Below are 19736 nucleotides of genomic sequence, written 5' to 3'. Positions count from 1 at the left end.
GGCGCGGGGGTAGCCCCCGCAGCCTCGGGGAGCCGAGGCGGAAAGGGCGGGTGCAGCCACGAGGCTCTCCGTTAGGCAGCTGGGTGAGGAAGACGATGTGGTGGAAAGGCCGTAACTCCTACTCGAGTTCAGAGTTCACTTTCTGTGGCTTTGCGGTTTATTAAAAAGCCCGTTTCGTAAAGCTGCCGCCGTCCCAACAACGTAATTCGGAATAAAAACATTCACTTTCCAGCTGTTCTCAAGAGCAGAACTTCAGAGGAGAATCGAACGTTGGTCTTCACCCAAAAAGTTTACTGTAATGTGAAGTGGGGATGGACTTCATGATGGAGATAATTAGCCATGGAGTTTGATAGCAGATTGTGTGTCTGTCTAAGAGGCTTATTTGAAATAATAACGCTAGTCGCTGAAGCAGAGCTCAGCGGTGCCTGGTCCTGCCATTGGCCTGTGGGTGTAGGATAAAGCCTGTGATGGATACGGGATCACAGCACTAGTGGTACTGGTAGCTGTTCTCTCCAGCTGTCTCCTAAATATAATTGTTAATTGAATTTCCCTTCAAGAATTACATCGTGACCATACAACAGCTGCAAACTGATTAGATTTAAAGCTACTGACAAAGGCAAATCCTGTTTTCTGATCTTTATGCTCAAACTAGCTCTGCTTAAAATTAAAAAAAAAAAAAAGACAGCTAACTAAATGCTGAAACACATTACAAAGAGGAGAAATGCCACAGAAAACCTACGTATGATTAGCAAAGGCCATAATGCTCAGATATTGTCATGGCGTTTTCCTGAAGAGTGCACTCATACCATCTTGTTACGTGCCTTTTGTATCAGGTATTGTTTTTATTTCCAGTCCACCGCAACAGGAAACGATCCTGTGTGTTATATTCACGTACGCCTCTATGAGCAGAGTCACGCTACTTTGCTACAGTCACCACAACAATAATCAGCGCAAGTGCTGTAGGTCTCTTCTGACGAAGAGTACTAATAAATCAGCTTTATATAAATAAGGTTTTCCCAGGTGCCAAAGGAGGCTCGATGCTACTTCATCGCTCTTCCACCAAGTCTTTTTCCTGTAATGTCTTGGGACAGTTAAAGTCTATAATCACTTTTAGTGCACCACATAGCTCCTTTTCCTAAAGCTTCGGTGACAGTAATTGGTCTGGGCTATGGGATGAGACTAGGATAAAATACTCTGCTAATTTCCCTTGATTGAAGTGCTACAAAGGCCGAGCCTTTTCAAGCGGGTATTGAAGAAACAAAGTTAGTTCTACCTTTTCTCACCTTCCTAGACCTATACTTTTAATAAAGGAAGCACGACGATTTTGTTTAATGTTCAATACTTTTGAAATACCTTTCCATTCCTAGAGGATTTTGTATCGCATAATCTTGTAGGTTATGTATATCAACTTCTACATTATTACAAAATAGTCGGACTTCACTATGATTTTTATTGTGATTTGGAGGGTATTTGTTGACATCTTTCACAGTGGCTTTACAATTGCATTCTATCGCCTCATATCCACATTACACAAAACAATTTATACATGAATTTGTGTCCTTTCTGTCCTGAATTGAAAATGAAACTTGACTATGGTCAAATTTCTATGGTGATAAAGTACACCTTGTTTTAGTGTTTTGCTGGTGCAAACAGGAATAAGCAAAAGGTGTAGCTAAACACTATGAAATGAATAGTTTTATCATTAATTCAGACAAGGATAAATTGGATAACTGGCCCAGAAGCTGTAATAAAATAATATCCATGTTTAAGTGAATATATGTGCCTTGAAACTGAAAAGTCTAAAATGACTTCTTTTTTATCATTTATGGGCAAGTCTTCTTTCCTACTTAATTGCAATAGTGGTTTGTCCAAACAGCCGTTTCCAATGTGGGAAAGTGTCTATTAAATTTGAAGCATGCAGAGTTTGTTTGGACTTGGAGAAAAAAAATATCAAAATTACAGTCCAATTTTCTGAAATTGAAGTTGGCAGATACATAAGGAACGTCAAAGCTGCATTCTGTTGCTTCACAGCTACGTTATCACGAAAAAATACTCCTGCAGTTTCTGCCCTTTCTAACCCAAGCTAAAACTGAAGCTTGATTTTTCACACATTTCTAAGTATTTTGCAATGTGAATAAGCACCTCTGACCCCAGGGAGCTTATTTTATCTGAACCAGCAAGCCTCCTCATCTGTGACCGTTGCACCTCAGACACACAAGAGCCTTCCACCAGAATAAAACACTTACCTTTTGCGGAAAAATGTGCAAAGTATGCCATCAGCACCTCAGACAGTCATCGTACTGATCTGACCTCCTCGTTCTCAGAAATTCAGGATTCCTGTTTTCAGAATCTGGAACAAGGAAAAGGAGATTCTGAGTCCATTCGCAATTACAACAGTAAGCATACTACATGTACTATATGTACTTGCATTTTCAAAGTATTTTCTGCATATTGATTCATTTACTAATTATTAAAAAACTAATCTTTTCCCCCCAGTATGCTGGCATTCTGCTATTTAAAAGGAAAAAACTGATACGTTTTGCCAAGTGAGTCAAAAATAAATTTGTTCTTCAAGTTTGCAATATGTTTTGGCTGCAGCAGTGTGTAAAAGCACATTTGGTTCCCGAGTCATATGATGAAGGGCTAGCTTTCATAACAAGGAACCCGTCTGTGCTACTTGCATCAACAGCTTTTTCCTCTCTTATTAAGTAGGAGGAATATGAATTGCGAGCAACCCAAATATGGTTGCCACCTGTTGTTTTTGGCATTAAATCTTCAGAATTGATGAATCCAAGTGTTGTAGTTGTGAAAAAAATACAATCTTCCCATTCATGAGAAATTTTGACTGTTAACAGTGGCTTAAGTCACGTTGGGCGTTGTTCACACATTCCCTTGTTGAACGGCTTGCTGCCTTAGGTCAACTAACACCAGCACTGTCATCGGTATTTAGGAAACTTGTCACTCAACCTTAACCACAGTTTCTACTATCTCAGCGCTCAAGCAACTACTTTTCCTATATAGACATTTTGCTTAGCGACCCATCTGTCCTTTCTGACCTAAGTTGAGTAATTTTTTGAGTGACATTTTACAATTTGGAAAAGAACACCCAATCCAACAGGAGCTTCATATTACCTGTATCATACCTGTCCTGGTCTGTGACCCCCACACACATCTCAAAGAGCTCCATTACAGAAATAAAGAGTAATAGCTTGCTTTTTGATGTTGTCAGTGGTGAGGATACTCAGACTTTCTCTCATCCCCATGTTTCTAAATTGGTCAGTCATCCAAAGCAGGCACGGAAAGATGCCAAAGAGAGTCAAGAAGCTGCTGCCATCCTGCTCACCAACTTTCAGACAAGATGGCAGTAACTTACTTTCTCCAAGAAGAAGCATCTGTGATTACTAGCTGCAAGTCTTTAGACTAACAAGGGCATTTTCATTGCAAGGAGCTGCTCTGTCCCTTCAGGATGGGGACTTGACCCTGTAATTACATTCCTGCCATGAAAGCGTTTACTCCCCTGCCCCTGGGAAACTGAGTTGCTCTAAAGATTGTGGGTAGCAGCAGTTCCTTGTCTGGTATAAACAGTGAAGAGCGGTAATTACAGCTGCTTGTCTCCCCTCCTGCCCCTAGGAACTCAACTGCAGTTATTACTTTCTTGAGAAACAATGAGCAAGATGGCAGTAGGATTAGTCAGTCTAACCAATCTTCTGAAGTGTGTGAATGTGATTTAAATCACTAATTTTAAGTCAAAGAAACAGAAACACTGATTTTAAAAACAACATATTTATGCTGGTTTGTAGCTAGAAGATCTCATCTGGAGACATGTGACCTCCTTTGCCTTATTTAGTAAAAATATGACAAACACTGCTCTACCTAAATGTAGAGAAAATTTCCACAAGCCAGAAGACTACAACTTAGAAACATACCTGTTGCATACACTTCTATTTTACAGAGAATGTATCTATTTGGAGGATGGGGGCAAGAGTGATTACAGCATCTGAATGAGGTGCCAAGGAACTTAAGCTTCCTGTGTAGTATGGGACAAAAATAGGTTCTTCTAAAGCGTGATTCAGAGTAACTAATTTTAGGTCCTTAAAGTAAGGCTGTCTAAATACTCTGTTACATGTTTCAAGTTGGATGGGGAGGTGGGCACATACACTGAACACTAATACTGTTCTGTTTCTGTAATGCCTGTTTAGATACACGTTTTAATGTAAGTGGAACTTTTCTCAGTTTAGCCTATATTGTTTGGGAAAGGAACAGAAATAAAAGGCACTTGTGAAGAGGTTAAAGTGTTAATACGGGCACCTGCGTAATTTGTAAAACTTTACTACATAGACAAGGCTCACCGAATATGTGCAACACTGCTATCCTTCACTTTACATTCTTGGTGGTTCTGTTTATGAGAGTTCAGACCGTTAAATCCATCCTCAATTATATCAGTTCACAAGATACTACTTGGCTTCCTCTCCTTCCCAGCTAAAGTTAGTGGGTTACTGTTCTTACAAGGATGGACAGTCACTGTTTGTACAAAACCAGGAGCAAAATCCTCCTTGGTGAACTGAACTAATGTATAGAAAAATTGGTTTTCCCTTTCCACTGCCTGGATCTGTTCTCTTTAGGTGTCTTATTGCCTAAGATTTGGAAAGCAAAATTGTCTCAAATCCCCACAAGAGAGTCTGGCTTTGACAGTCTGTTTCCTCTACATATCTGAAACTCCTGAAGATATCTGTGGAAACTACAGTGCCTGCAGGGAGAAAAAGTAATAGACTTGAGCCTCATTATAGGAGCCTACTGCTGATTTCTTTCTAAATTACTCATAACTACTTGAAATAAATAATAATTCCTGGGATATTAAATAAATGCAGCCAACTTCAGGGAAAGAGACATTACTCTTTTTTTTTTTTTCTTTTTCCTCTTGAGGCACTGAGATGGATTTTTCTGCGTCACCGTCTTGCCAAACAGAAACCAGCTGCAGAGGAACATGTGATGACAGTGAACTCACAAAGGTCAGTTCTAGGGATTCTGCTGTTCTAGGACATGAAGGCAACACAGTCCCTTGGCAGCCTGCAGTCACTTGCATAGAAACTGCCCATTATGGACTTTGCAGTTTCATACTGCTACTGTGTTTGCCAAAGCAGAGCTGTAGCAGACCTTACCCCAAGTGCTTAAGTAGCTGATGGTATTTTTTTTCAGTGGTAAATGCATCTGTTGCATCTTCATCTGCAGTTCTCAGTTCTCTGGTTTGTCTATTCATTTCTCTCATTTCATTCTCCTTCCAATTCTTAGGTTAGCAAAATGGCAACTATATTTAACTCTTCTGGGCAGGATTTACCTTTCAAAATAGGAACAAATTGTGAAATACCAACTCATTTGATAGTATCCTACTTCACAAATAGTCCCATTGACTTCAGCGGGGTATCACACACAGCAGTGTGCTTCTTCGCATTAGAAGCTTATAAATATTTTCTTTTAAAAAAGCCTTCAAAGCCTATTTAGATATCACTGATGGATGGAACCTGTGAACAGGTGCTCTTCATCCTAAAATACCTGCAGTCTCTCCTCTTTTGAATGAGGCATTAGCTGAAAATTTAAGGTCTTCCATGTTGTTTCAGTTAGGAGAAGAAATTGGCAACGTCTATTTTAAAAAAAGAAAAAAGTATAAGGCCTGCTTTCGCAACTCAGGATAAACCAAATAGCAGGCAAAAATCTTTGTTCAGGTTTTCAACCTTGTTTCAAGCAGCATTCAGCAGAAATAATTGTTGTGTTTATCACGGCCATAGCTGTTCAGGCTTTAATTCTTTGGGTGGATTGTGTGCTCACTGTTTCAACATGTGGATCAGAAATATTCAAATATTTATGAATTCTGGAAGAGAGGCAAGCTCACTTAAATATTCCCTTAAGCAACCAATCCTTTCTCTCCTGCTAAAGAATTATTTACACTTTGCTTCTGGCTGTGTGGTTTTATGCATTGAATCTGCATGGTAGACTTTTTGGCACATTTCTAAAGCAGCAGCTTCTCTCATGGGGTATTATGGAGACATCCAGCAGATTAACAAACCTTTGAAAGGATCATGTGAAACAAGCTCAGAGCTATCTAGCATTCATTTGATCTAACGTGGCAAGTTGTTTATGCGTATGTCCTAGTAACGTGGGGATAATAAGTATAATTGTGTCAGGGGCATGATTATGGCAATGCAGGTCCCGCTGACTAAAACTGGGATTCAAGGAACTGTAAATTGGTGGGGTTTATTATTGTGTCAGGTGTCCCCTTAAGAAGAGTTCAAGGTGAAACAATGACTGTAAATTAACACTTCATAACAACCTTGGAAATATAACTGTCAAAAAGGCCATTTAGGATAGAAGGAATGTTCTAATTAAGGAACACAATAGGACTGTAAATTCAGAGAAACCCCAGGGAGAGGGAAAAGTCGCTTTTGCCACATTTGTGTATTGTAACTTAAAGGCTAAGCCCAGTGGAAACTGAGCCATATTTAGTATAAAGCCAGAAGCTGCCCTTCTGCTGGGCAAAGTACCAAGAACTGGGTGAAAGAACTAAGGAAGCTTAAAAAAACTCAAGTGAGAAAGAGAATCTGTCTTGAAGAAAAAGAGCAGAAAAGATAGCTTGTAATCTGAAAAGAGAGCTCCGCAGGACAATACAGTAGGCGTTAACTGTTATTTCCTCAGACAGATAGCAACACCACTATCTACAACCCCCATGTGTTTTCTTTTTCAGTAACATTGCAATGGATTAATACAGAATCTGATTCATGCTTTCTTGGCTTTGCCAAATGCATGCTCAAATCCCATAGCCATGCTATGAATTAATCTGTCTGATGAGATATGGTTGGAAAAATGGTTGTCCTTGGGGATTCCAGCCCTCTTTGCCTGGGAAAGATGGAGCAAAGGGTTAGTCATCAGCATCTGGAACGGTACCAGCAGGAGGCCTGATAGGCTCTGAAATTAGAAGAAACTGGGTCAGAGTCACTCCGGTTATCCCCAGCAAACTAACACCTCTGAAAAGCAGGGCATTGTGAAATGGGAATTTGGGAAGAAAGGGAATTTGGGGTGGTGTCAGGGGTACCAGAGGTGTTACCAAGTAGGGAGCACGTTCAGATCCCAACAGAGCATACAACAGCTTGATGTGCTTTAGCTGCCAAGAACAACACCTCTGCATCACATCAGCTGCAGCGCTTAGACTGTAGGCTACGAGGACGGCCATACCAGCCAAGACCATCAGCCCTGTGTACCTAATGCTATCATGCCTCTGCTCAAAGCGTGGGATAGCATTCCCCAGCTCTCCAGGGAGTAGTTGGTACCATCAGGGTTGCTTTGTTCAGTATCTCCTCCTGGTTGCCTCATTTTGATTTTTTTAAACTTAGATATTCACCTCTTTTCTCATTAGATTCCCGGGCTCTGTGCCTTTTTCTCTCTCCAGCCCACGCAAACATTTTTTTTCCAGGAAAGCTTTCAGTTTCTTTAAGACTGAACTCAGTCTTTGCTGCGGAAATGTGCAAGAACAGTTTCCTGTGACAAGACTAAAACTAAGAACTAAAGACTAAGAACTGGGCGTGCATACAATTTTATTTCCCCTCTGTATACTCTCCCTTTTCTTCAGTTCACAGACAGACATCCTGAGTCACAGGCTATTTCGTTGTGTTTAATAGTGCTAAATTGGTTTTTCATCCCCTCATTCATCTGCTTTTTAAGCTCATTACGTTTTGGCATCAGTGTTCTGTAGCCGCAATTTCTGATTCATGCACAGTATGAAAAGTTGGTCCCTTTTGTTTGTCATAAACTTGTTACCCGGTAATTTTGTTTGATGCCCACGAGTTCTCATATGTGAGAAATAATGAGGCCTATTCACCATTTATGATTATGCAAACCTATGTGGTATCCCCTGGAAAGACTAATATTCTTCTGTCTCAAGAAGACACAGGAGAACATTAGTCTCTTTAGTCTTTCTTCATATGAAGCTGTTCCAGGCTTCAGATTGTCTTTACTAATTTTGTCTGTTGCCTTTTCTGTTGTTTTTGACGTAAGGAATGGCTAGAACAGGATATTTGGTAAAGCCAGGGCTTGCACAGTGACCTGAAGGTATTTTCTGTTTTGCTCTCTGTTCCTTTGTTAACATTCTTTTCCTAAGGGCTTTTCTTGACAGCCACTGAGCATTACACGGATCTTCTCAAAACTGTTCACAGTAACTACAGAATCTCTCTCTCTCTTGTGATAAATGGCTCATTCAGAAACCACTGCTGTGTTTGTGTAGTTTAGTGTGCTTTTGCTCTGCGCATAGTGTTTAATAAACACTGAATTTAGTCTGACTTTTTAATGTCTGGTCATTTAGCGTAATGAGATACTTCTGTAGTTCTTCGCAGTGGCACTTGCTTTTACTGCCCAGAGTAATCTAATATAGGATTTTGTCAACAGCTTTTTAAAAATCCAGAAACACTCTATTGACTAGATCACCCTTTTGCACATAATCACTGATTCCTCAAAGGCATTCAAGTTGATTTGAAACATGAATTCTCGCTACAAAAATCATGCTGATTCCTCCCATTTTATCAGAACTACTAATGTTTTTACTAGGTTGGATGGGGAAGATGGCATCAAGGTAGTATAAGAATGGATGGAAGTTTGGGTCCGACAGCAGCAACCTTTTTATCTGTGCATAAACCCTGTGTAGTTAGGACAAAAGAAAGGGCACACAAGGCCCTGATGTAGAGGTCTGTTTCATTACCGTTGGCAATGCACTAGGTCTTGCCTGCTGCATCTAGATAACGTGGTATGTGTTTCTAGAGCTTCATCCCACCTTTCAGAGGGAAGGGAGTGTCCTCCTTCATCCAGATGCTGATTGTCACAAGTTAATGTCTTTGAAACATACTCCCCTCATTTGATTGGAGCTGGCCATCAGATTCAAACTTGGAGAAGGATATTGGAGATTGACAGGCAGAGGGACACAATGAGTGCATAAACATTGCTTCTTCAGGAAAGAATTGTTATTCTTATCAGCTTAGTCTTACCAGTATGAAGTCTGGTATTGGGGAACTATGAATAGAGAATAGAAGGACTGTCTGAAACCATCTGAGAGTTCTCATGTGTTACAATATAGACAGTATCTATGGACTTATTGTCTTTCATGCTTTCTCTCTTTTTATCTTAGCAAGATAAGCATAGCAACATGTTTTCATTGTTATTACTAATTTACCATTTATTTTTCTAGCAGAAATAATAACTCAATATACCACTTTAAGGAGGCAATATTACGGGAACTTACAGTAAAAGTTTGGAACAGACTATTCACTTTCCCAGAGAAAGTCTGAATTAAAATGACAATATGACAATATTTATTGCTAAATCTAAGAAGCGATTCCGACCCCCCCACGCGTCAACGCCAGTTGCTTGGCCATCACTGGTTCTCAGATACCCCTGTAAAAATAGCAGATAGCTCTTTTTATCTATTTCAACACAAATTGTAACTTAAGCTTTTGAAGTTATCCAGTTCCAAGAATTGAAGCAGTAATCAATTCAGCGAGACTTGACTGAAACACCTGATGACACAGGCTGCACTAATACATTTCAAGATTCCGAAATACTAATTAGGATTTCTCTTTGTTGCTTTTGAGAAGAAATAGTGGGCTAATGCAGTTAATGAGAATAATCAAATAGTTTCACAGAACTGCAAAATGCAATAGCTGTCAACCCACCTCCATTATAAACCATTCCTTACCAACCCACACTCTTTTGTGCTTTCTTAGATCTTTTATAGAGCCCTAAATCCTCCACAAAATCTGACATCATTGTTCTAGTGGCTGTGGGAAGGGTGATGCTTAAATTTCCCATATTTCAATGGGAATAAAGAACTAACTGCTTTAAATGACCACATCTCCTCCTCCTCAGCATGTTGCATAAGAAGAGAAAAATATAACCATCAGCAGCATCTCAGTCAATGTTTTCCCCAAATTTTAATGTGTTTCCTGTGAATGGAAATTTCATAAATCAAACGTCAGATAAATCTCCTTCTGCTTTCCTATCAAACCATGTGACTAAGACATCTAATGTGCTCCTTCTAGATGTAACAGGATGGCCTGGGCTCCTCTTCTTCACCGAGACCCAATCCTTTTGCACTTTCTCTTTCCCTTTGGAGCTCACTGATGTCTCCAGTAAAACCTCAGGAAGCATGACATTTCAAATAGTTAAATAATAATCCAGGTAAAACAGAGATCACAAAGACAACGCCAAAAGAGCAGTTTGCTAAATTGAAAAATTTTAACATTCTGCTTGCATGCAGAATAAACATCTTCCTCAATAACATTGCTTTTACATGTTTGTTAGTTTAGGATCTAATTTAATTTGCATAAAACTCCTAGGTCTTGGATTCACAAAATTAAAATATTATGGTTCAATTGTTCCTTTGTTCACAAACTGCTTATAAAGTCAAGTTATACTTATCTTCTGTCATTAAATTATACCCAGTGAATTTAAATCCTTGCAGGCATTATAGTAGGTGGGTTTGTGTTTAGATTTAATCATCAAGCCAAGACTTACTTGATCCATCATGCCAGCATAGGACTGACAGACTTAACTTCAGATTGCATCCTCTGATTCTTATGCTTTGGAACTCAATAGTATAACTCTATCAGTCACATTTTTGTTTGAGATGGATTTTTTTGCTATAGGATACATCAGTTCATATTGTCACATTTACTAACACTTTATGATTTAAGAGAACTTTGTAATGACGATTCAAGCCTTCAGGGCCAATTTCCTCATACCAAGCATTTATTTTTACCTAGCGGTTTAGTTCCTTGTTATGTTTTCAGATTAAAGTTTTTACTACTGCTAACTAGAACTGACTTACCTGAAGATTCTTGCTTTTTATGTATCAGTGAAAATACTTTTTAAAGCTTCATTTAGACTGAAAAATCTGCACTTCACTCATTTTCATGTGGTTTTGTTGGTGGAGGTTTAGTGGTTTATTACCTTAGATCTTTATGTGGAGGAGTGTTAAGCAAACTAAGGACTTGGACACGGCAATGATTAAAAAAAAATGTTGAAAAGTAGACAGGAGTTTAGTTTCATCAAATATTCATATCTATATATGATGTCAAACAAAACTATCGAGCTGTGAATAGGTTCACAAGCAAAAGAACTTTGGGGATTACTGCTTTAACTTAAAAAATAAAAGCTCATGTCAGAGAAAAATACAGTCGATAGATCTTGATGACCTAGACAGAATCAGGGCTTCAATAAAACAGAGGGTCTTCCATGCAATTTGCTGTACATGAACATGGTTGTTCTACATGTAGGCTCTCAGAATAACTGAAAAAGCACAAAGTAACACAAAACCTACACAGTAGAGTCTAGCCACAGTAAAATAATGGCTTCACAATTTTGTGTCTGTCACCATATAACTTGTGTTACTTTATGTAAGCAGTCGATGATTTTAGGGCATGAGAGGGACAAATTTAGGTCCCATCCACACGAAGTCTGGCTGCAGACCTGTAATCTGATCTGTGTAGGCATGACCCTTCCACACAACACTCCACTTGCTTAAGTGAGCCTCTGCACAGGTGTGTGGGTCCTCCCACACAGATCAGATTGCTGGATTTGGATCTTGCATTATAAACAGATCAGGAGACAAATGTTGTAACCAGGTCACCTGCCTGTGCTATGGGTATACTGTAGATTTATCTATGACGTATTTAATCAGTCAACCACCAAGCAGATATTTTAGCAATTGTTATTTTTGTCCATACATTATTACTTCAATGATCTTTCATTTTTATTTTTCTAGAAGGGTAGTCAAATCCTCTTTCAAAACTGAATGCAGTACTTCCTTCAACCATTCTGTTAAAATTTTTCTCTAGGTTATGCAGTAATAATTGCAATATAAGTATCCAGGTAGATCATCCTCAAAGATTTTATGAAATTTATATGCTTGAATTTCAGGTTTTGCAGTTTTACAGTACAAAGTAATTTTTTGTTTATGATGCAGCTAAAGAAAACAGTTTCCTTCTATGTTGTTCTATTTCAATGTGAGACTTCATTTTTGCCAAACACTACTTTGTTTTTCGGCTTGTTAGTTTATATCCAGATGCTCCCTCTTAACAGACATCCTTTTTCTACACTTTTCTACAACATGCTTAGACTCTCTATGATATATGAATATACCATATGAAAGGTATATGAAGCCTAAATCTTGACTTCAGTTGACACTTTTACATCTATTCCACTTGATTTTTAATTTCCTTTAAATAAGCTGACTCACAGCTATTGGTAACAGTATTAGCAAAACCCTTACAGTATTAGCAAAACCCTTACAGGCTAGGAACACTTCATTGTCTTGTCCTAAAGCTTATGGAATAAAAGTTGTTTTGTGTTTATTTCTGCACGATTGCAACATTTCAATTCAGTAGTTCTGCAACAAGCCATCGTTCTGTATCTTCTACAGAAGAAAGCAGACTAAGGCTCTTCAAGAATCCCCCTGTGTGCCTGCATTGTCCTTCAGACTTCTAAATCTAATCTTTAGTGCTTACGAGAAGAAGACTACTATTGATAGCCAGTGATCTACAGAAAGAGGAAAAAATGGGATGAAGTGAGGCCATCTCTTATTTGACAGTTGGTCAAGATTAAGCCTTCAAATAGTTTTTGGTATATTTAGATATTATGTAAATAAGGACTACAAAATAAAGACCCTGAAGAAGCTTGTACAACTTTGAAGTAAAGTCTGTAAAGCTGAAAATCCTATTAATTTTTATTCAGAAATGAAGTTATAAGAGCAAATACAATTTAGGAGAAAAAAATGTGATAAAGGAGCAAGGAAAAGAGGAAGACTACTGAAACAGAGAGAAAGTTTATAATTTTGTTTGAAGAAGTAAACACAAAGGAAGGGCAAGACATTATTTTAAAGGACAGAAAAGAAAGACTGATATACATTGCCTTGGACAGAATACAAATGAAAAAAGAAGCTAGAAATGACAAACTAAACTTACATAGCTTCTAACCTTCTTCCTGGGTATTCAGTGCTCCCTAGGTAACAGCAACAACCAGGCAATGGGAGCAGTAGCTTCTTTTATCTAGAGGCTTTGGTATCCTCTGGGAAACCACACATCACAATCAGCTGGGGACCGTTTGCAAGTGAGTCAGGTTTAGAGTTTGGTTCAGATAAAGAGAGTGGTGACAGTTGCACAAATATTAAAAACTCTAAAGAAAATGTATAGCTAAAGATACCAGCTAGCAAGCCGATGGCTGAGAGAGAGGGGTGAACTCCAAAGAAAAGTCAGGAATGTTAACAGCTTGTAGATTGTGCAAGAAACTCTACAAAAAGGTAGCAGGAGAGCAGAAATGCGATCATGGACAGGTCTGAGGAGGAGCCATGTTAAATTAAAATGGTGCAGAAAAACAGCAGCATAGTTACAAGCTGAAGGATGAATTAAGACAGCAAGGTGGGAGGTTATGTGCCTGATGGGACATCTGTGTGAACGCTGAAGACAGTAATTGCAGGAGTGGAAAACATCAAGTAGATATGGTGGTGTGAGGTGACAGCCACATAGAGAGAAAGCAGGAGTAGTGGGTATTGAAAGAAAAAAAGGGTTTTTTTCTGTGCGAGAGATGAACAAACAGCATAAATAATGATGCTACAACTTTCAGAATAACTTTGATTTAACAACCAAAACAAAAATTTAATAAACAAAGAGATTCTTTTATCAGAAACTTTTTATTGATAGTGGTCAGTGTCAAGGACACCAATTGTCCTGACCAGCCTCACCTGGGACCCAACCACACCCCTCTGCTCCTTGGTCCAGGAGCTCCATTTAAGCTCAGGGCTGAGCACATCCTCTTTCCCTATATCATAGAGAGGCTAGTTTTTGGTTCTGTCTTCAGCCTTGCCTCTTGGATACACCTTGCCTCTGTATTGTAGGCATGTTTTTAGTCTAGTCTTCTACTGCTCCTGGATGGACCCTGCTGCCACCCCCTGGCTCTGCATACCCTGTTCAGGTACTGTGGCACTGTGTCCCTTGAGTGCTAGTCACTCGCAGCTCCTTGCATAACCACACTTGAGCTCTTCTCTGATGTTTGGCTGCAATGGCACCGTTGCTGGTTTTTGGTGTTTTCTGCTAATGATGTTCTTTAATATATCATTTCTTTATGCTATGATTAAAAACAGGATAGTGGGGAAACTATAGTGCATTTAAAGTAAATACTAGGAGGAATTTTTAAAGGCTTAATGCTCAGAGTAGAGGCAGATAACCTAGTGGTAAAGCTAGACTGATCTGCAATACAGTTTTCACCAATTGTAAAAAGCTTGCCAAGTAAAGCACCTTTCAGAATAAAGAAGCCCTTCTGTACAAGCTCAAGTTGCAGTAATAGTTGTTTCTATATGACACTGTGTTGGGAGTGAAAATCAATCTGTATATCAGAAGTAAGAACACAAAAAAATGTCTTCTGAAAGAGAGAGGAATAAAAGCCGGCTAGCACATACTTGAATTAACAAGGAGATGTAGTGATCAGAAAAGAAAAGTGAAATTAATATGGTGAAATGGAGATGAATCTTAAAAAAGCAACTGCTGTGAGCATAGCAAAGGCCTGGGCAAATTGGCACCATAATGGTCATTGCTGGAATTCACTGCAGCCTGGAATCTCTCACTCAGATATTAATTGTGACTGTTGCTGCTTTGTTTTAGTAATAAAAAAGGTCACCATTATTTAATGAGTAGCAAACTGAATCCAACATGTGGTAATAGCTAAGCTGGCAGCAGTTACGAAAGACTGTGTATTTTCTCTCCAGATGTTATGGCATTACATTTTCTGTTCATCCTCAAGCTCATCCTAAAGGTACAACAATTTGTTCACTGCAGGAAATGTTCCTAATCGTTTGCATTCCTCTGCAGTATAAGCAAGGAATATATCTTATACCTTAACAGATGTAGGTGTTTAGCATTTTTAACAATTGGCTGTAGCTTTAGGAAGTGCAACCAGCTGATTCTTCTTAGGTCAACATCACCACCACAACATCAGCTGTAGAGTAAACAGCTGAAAGAGGGGGAAAATTTCAGAATTTCACTGACTTCATACAGACTGTCTGCATTTCTTGATAGTGTATGCTAAAGCTCTTTTGCTAATTAGGGTATTTAAATACTGTTTGTTTACTGATATTGATTACTTGGACTGTAAAATCTTAGGTGTTTCATGGTATCATCTTCTGGAGTTCCTCAGGCTCTGCATGGTATCTCTGCTACTTGTCATGAAATAATGAGAAAATTGGACTTATTTAGGGAAAAAGTGGCAAGATGTTGTTATGGCAAATAAAAAAAAAAATCTTAAACTGACTTTTCTGAAAAAAGACAACAGCAGTAGGAAGACAGGAGATGGGAGTATCTCTGAGCTAGGAAGCTCTCAAGGACAGTGACAGGAATGGATTCCCATCCTGAGAAGGAGCCAGTGCAGATATGAAGAGACCTAACTGAGTGACATCAAGAAGCCTCCCTTGAAAGGTCAAAGATAAACCAAAGGTTGCCATTGCCAGTACTGGAATGTGCAGATAGCAAAGTGTAATCGGTACCAGAATAAGCTCCGGTTTCAAGGTTTGCGTTACAATGCTTTATACTGTAAATAGGTTGTTATTGTAAATTTATTTTTACCTGTCTTGCTCTTCACTGCTGATAGATGGCAGCAAATGACAAAAGATTTTCAGTCTATACTGCATTCGGTTCCTCTTTCTGTAGAATCCTCCTCTTAAAAACAAAATGGTGCTGACTCCACACCAGCAAAATGTATGACCCCTGTAAAAGGCAAGGGTTTATTTTAACATGTTATATAGTTAAAGCAAATGATGAAACTTTGTCCATTGTGCTCCTATTCCCTGTGATACTGGAAGTTTTCTAAATTGATGTGAATATTTTTGTTCTGCACTGAATTGAATGGTTGTTTCTCTAGTTACTTGATGAGTCTCGGAAAAGCAATTTTATTTTTTTCTAGGTCTTGATCTATTTTTAACTTCCCTCTAGTCTTGAGATCCAAACATGTAAACAACTCAGGTTATGCTGCATTACTGCTAGGACATGAAGTGGTGTGTGGGAGGAAATTGCCTAATGGAGAAACAAAATAAAATTGTTACTTCGATTTTTGTTGTGGAGTCACAGTTAACCTGGCTTTACCTCTTGGTGAGTAAGAGAAGGCCAAGTTCATCTTCTAAGGTTGGTTAAATGTTGTTTCTAGTGTAGAATTCTGCCTGAAGACACTTAGATTTTTCAGAAAAGGCAAATATGGGGGCTTGGGGAGGGGGGAGATAAAAGTTAAACTGCAAGCAGACATAGAACACGTCGGAGAAAAATCTTTATGCTGTTTGGTTAGAGACTCAGCCTGCTAAACAAGTGCTTTCTGGCCTGTGTTTTTGCATATGTAGCATCTACATAAAAGAAATTACATGCAAACACTTCACAAAATGAAATAATGAGCACTAATAGATATTCCTGAAGGTTTGGTGAACAGTTTGCATGAGGTGAGCTTTCTATCTCTGAGGCCCGCTGCTCCAGCTGAGGAGTCCAGCCCCTTGCTGGCTTTGGTATTTGCCTCAGCAAAGTGGTTGAATAGGGAAGACAAATGAGCATTTAAAACTTAGTGTGAAAGCCTAAGTAATGTGGAGATGTGAGAAAAGCCAGTCATGCAGCCTTGCCAGAGAGGGATGCCCAAGGTAAATTTGGGGTTTTTAGTATGTTTTAGCTCTCAACTACTTAACTTTCCACCTTATCAGTCAAAATTACCTCAGTTCAGCCATGTATGGCAAATACTTTTTTTTGTTTCAATGACTCTTGTAAATCACTGAAAAAGGCTAATGCCGGTTACCTGTCATGGGATGCTTGAGGTGGGAAACCTGGCTGGGCACATGCACCTACTGCACCAGCCCTGAAACAGCAGACAGTCTCGTTCAGACCTTTGTGTTCTCAACGTATTTGTATCCTCAAATATCAGAGGGAAGAACACCTTCACGAGGGCTCAGTAAGTACCTCACGACACGCCGTTGGTTGCAGCTGCCGCAGAGCGCTTGTTTTCCTGATGCGGCGGTGTAGGGCCGCGCCTCCCCTCAGAGCCGTGGGGCCGCGTCCCGCACGGAGGGAGCGGTGTTCCCCGTGGAGTGGCGGCTTCGCGGTTTCTCCCGCCCCCAGTCAGGAGCCGGTTTGGGGTATCGTGCCCCCTCGCCGGAGCGCCTCTGTGTGAGCCGGCCGCTTACGCGGGAAGCTTGAGCCTCGCGCGCTCCCGTCCGGGCGCCGCTCGCCGGGGGAACGCGGCGGCTCCGCTCGGCCGCGGGCCCGGAGAGCAGCGCACGACGCGACAGCAGCTCATCCTCCGCCGGCGCGGCCGCCATGTCTGCCTTGGCGAAGGCCTCCGGCGCGCTCAAGTCGGTGGATTACGAAGTGTTTGGACGAGTGCAAGGTATAGAGGGGCTCTGCGCTCCGGGGCAGAGGGGGTGAGGGACGCTGCACTGAGGCGGCGGCGCCAAGGGCGCGCGATTGTGGCGGGCCGCGCATGCGCGCGGGGCCAAGTGAGGCGGGCAGGGGCTGAGGCGACGGCGTCGTGTGGGGGAGCGGGGGCGGCGCGGGAGCGGCCGCCGCCTTTTCCGCAAGGGAAAGGGAAAAAAAGGCTGTAAATATGCCGCCACTGTAAGGCTCGCCCGGTTCCCTGGGGAGCACAGGCTGTTCTGTCAAAAGCACTCTCCGTTACCCGCGTTTATGCTCGCGTCTTCTGTCAGCGCGGTTATGTGGGAATGCCCCCCTCCCCCCCCCGGGTTGGCAGCAAAACTTAAGTCAAAGGCAATTCCCATACGGCAACATCTTCATTAGAGAAAGCTACATGCGTTAACTGCGTTAATGGAAATAATTGTCCAAGGGAAGGCTCAAGGCCAGCTTGTTGGCAAATTCTGTGGAGTTTGCCCAATGTTAAAATGTCATAACTGCTCTCTGAAATCCCTGCAAGAAAAGACCACAGATGACTTGTATGCAGTTTGCTATAACTTTATATTAAGTGAAGTTCGTACAAGTGGTATTTTTTCCAATTATTTTAATGTCTGTTTCTTTCTTTTTTTAGGTGTTTGTTTCAGGATGGTAAGGCGATGTCTGATTTACCAGTTCTACTTTACAGTATAGTATTTCCAGTGCTAAAAATATGGCAGCAGGTCTGTAGAGTATAAACATACCCAACTGCTGTTTTGAGTTCTAGGTTAGATGGTTAAGTATTGCAAGTGGGATTTAAATGGAAAAAATTTTGTTTTATGTTACTGTTATATTAAAATGTTTTTTTTTAAAAGCTTACTAATGTGTTGCTTGTTTGTATAGTACCTAAAGATTGTTTTTGGATTACTTGTGATAAAACAGCCACAAGAGCATTATAACATGTTAATCTTTAGAAAGGTTAAATCTGAATATCTTGATATTAGCTTCTGAAGCAATGTGTTCCAGTTTAATTTTTTTAATGTCCATTATAGTACCAGTATTTAAAGAAGCTTTTTGTGTTTCCTTGTAACAACGTGCTACAAACATTCAGTCTGTGGCTCACATCCCAGCCAAACATCTCCACCAGCTCTGAACATGCAGCAGGTAGTTTTGCATTTCACAGAAACCCAAGAAACAAGAGGACACATTTCAAATAAGAACAGTTTTTTGCCTGAAAATAGTGGGCCATTATTATTAGACTTAAAAGTTTTTATGCATAGTTTATATGTATTATGAAATAGTGCAAAATTGAAATGGATGGAGGGTCACAATATAGTATGTCTTGAATTTAGTTATTTTATCAAGTGGAAAAAAGTGTATGTCCGCATAGTATGTGATGAGCAGGTGCAAAGCTTTCTCTGCCTGGTTTTGAGCTGACCTGGAGCCATGTGAACACACACCACAGTCCCAGTCCCGAGCTGATAAGCAGTATTGAGAAACGGGTTGTCAGCTGCATTCCCATGCTTTTGGACAAGTTTGCATGGAGAAGCTGCTCATAATCAACTTGAAAAATACTCTACATAGTTAGCAACACCTTCTCATTGCCTAGATTACTCCAAAATTTGTTTTGTCTTTTGTAATGTAGTCCTATTGACCTGAGGTTTGGCTGTTGGCATTAGAATAAGTGTCTAAAGAGGCTGGTAGTGCAGTGTGCACATTTAGTGTCTGTGTACTGTTTTGGGTATTACTGCACATACTCTGAAATATTTGGTGGCTATTTGTCATCAAAATGTATTGAAAACTCTTAGATCTTATTATTAGAGCCATCAGTCTGTTGATGTTCTGTCATACAAGATAAAAACATGGGCTGTGTAGTCTCATAACTCTTCACAAAATGTGCAAGAAGCACAACAGAGGAGGTACCTTTAATGTAAATAAATTTGCTATTAATGAAACCAAGTACTGTGTATTGGCTAATAGGGTTTTTATTGTCCTACATTGAACAAAAATTTAGTGGATTTCTGCAAAACGGGCTTTCTGTTCCCTGCCATTTCAGTGTTCAGCAACAAATTATGAAAACTGTGCATATATTTCATATGTACATGAAAAACAGAAAATAAGAAAGTTTAAAAAACCTCAGAAAACAGGGTACTTGGAAGTTCCTGATTTCATCACAAGAAGTGACTAGCTGGAAAACAATAATTTGTTGTGGTATTGCAAAAATATTAGAAAAACAGTATAATTAGATTATGACCTTTGCTGCTATTTGTTAGTAGTAATGCAGCAGCTGGGGGTAGAATTTAA

At 39.9% G+C, this 19736-nt stretch overlaps 1 protein-coding gene and 1 long non-coding RNA gene across 7 annotated transcripts in view; one reads left to right on the top strand and one right to left on the bottom strand.

Annotated features, from left to right (window-relative positions):
* Positions 1-1407: 1407 nt before the first annotated feature.
* Positions 1408-17243, bottom strand: LOC142407481 (uncharacterized). The gene is made up of 3 exons (XR_012774959.1): positions 17010-17243; positions 15645-15785; positions 1408-2350 (listed from the first exon to the last, which is right to left on the bottom strand). It is a non-coding gene; the product is annotated as an uncharacterized LOC142407481 (long non-coding RNA).
* Positions 17244-17302: 59 nt separating this feature from the next.
* ACYP2 (acylphosphatase 2) overlaps positions 17303-19736 on the top strand; it is a 48881-nt gene continuing 46447 nt past the window's right edge. For 2 of the 6 annotated variants that reach the window (XM_075497065.1, XM_075497061.1), the window contains exons 1-2: positions 17303-17436; positions 18088-18104. In XM_075497065.1, the coding sequence (XP_075353180.1) occupies positions 17367-17436; positions 18088-18104 (87 nt within the window). In that variant the 5' untranslated portion in view covers positions 17303-17366. Of the gene's footprint in view, positions 17437-17636; positions 17996-18087; positions 18176-19736 lie in introns of those variants that run through there. The other 4 variants (XM_075497059.1, XM_075497063.1, XM_075497060.1 and 1 more) reach the window with 3 other exon arrangements.

Source organism: Mycteria americana, chromosome 3 (assembly GCF_035582795.1).
Source record: "Mycteria americana isolate JAX WOST 10 ecotype Jacksonville Zoo and Gardens chromosome 3, USCA_MyAme_1.0, whole genome shotgun sequence".
Lineage (NCBI taxonomy): Eukaryota > Metazoa > Chordata > Aves > Ciconiiformes > Ciconiidae > Mycteria > Mycteria americana.
The sequence above is the reverse complement of the archived record's forward strand: the minus strand, read 5'-3'. Positions and strand labels throughout refer to the sequence as shown.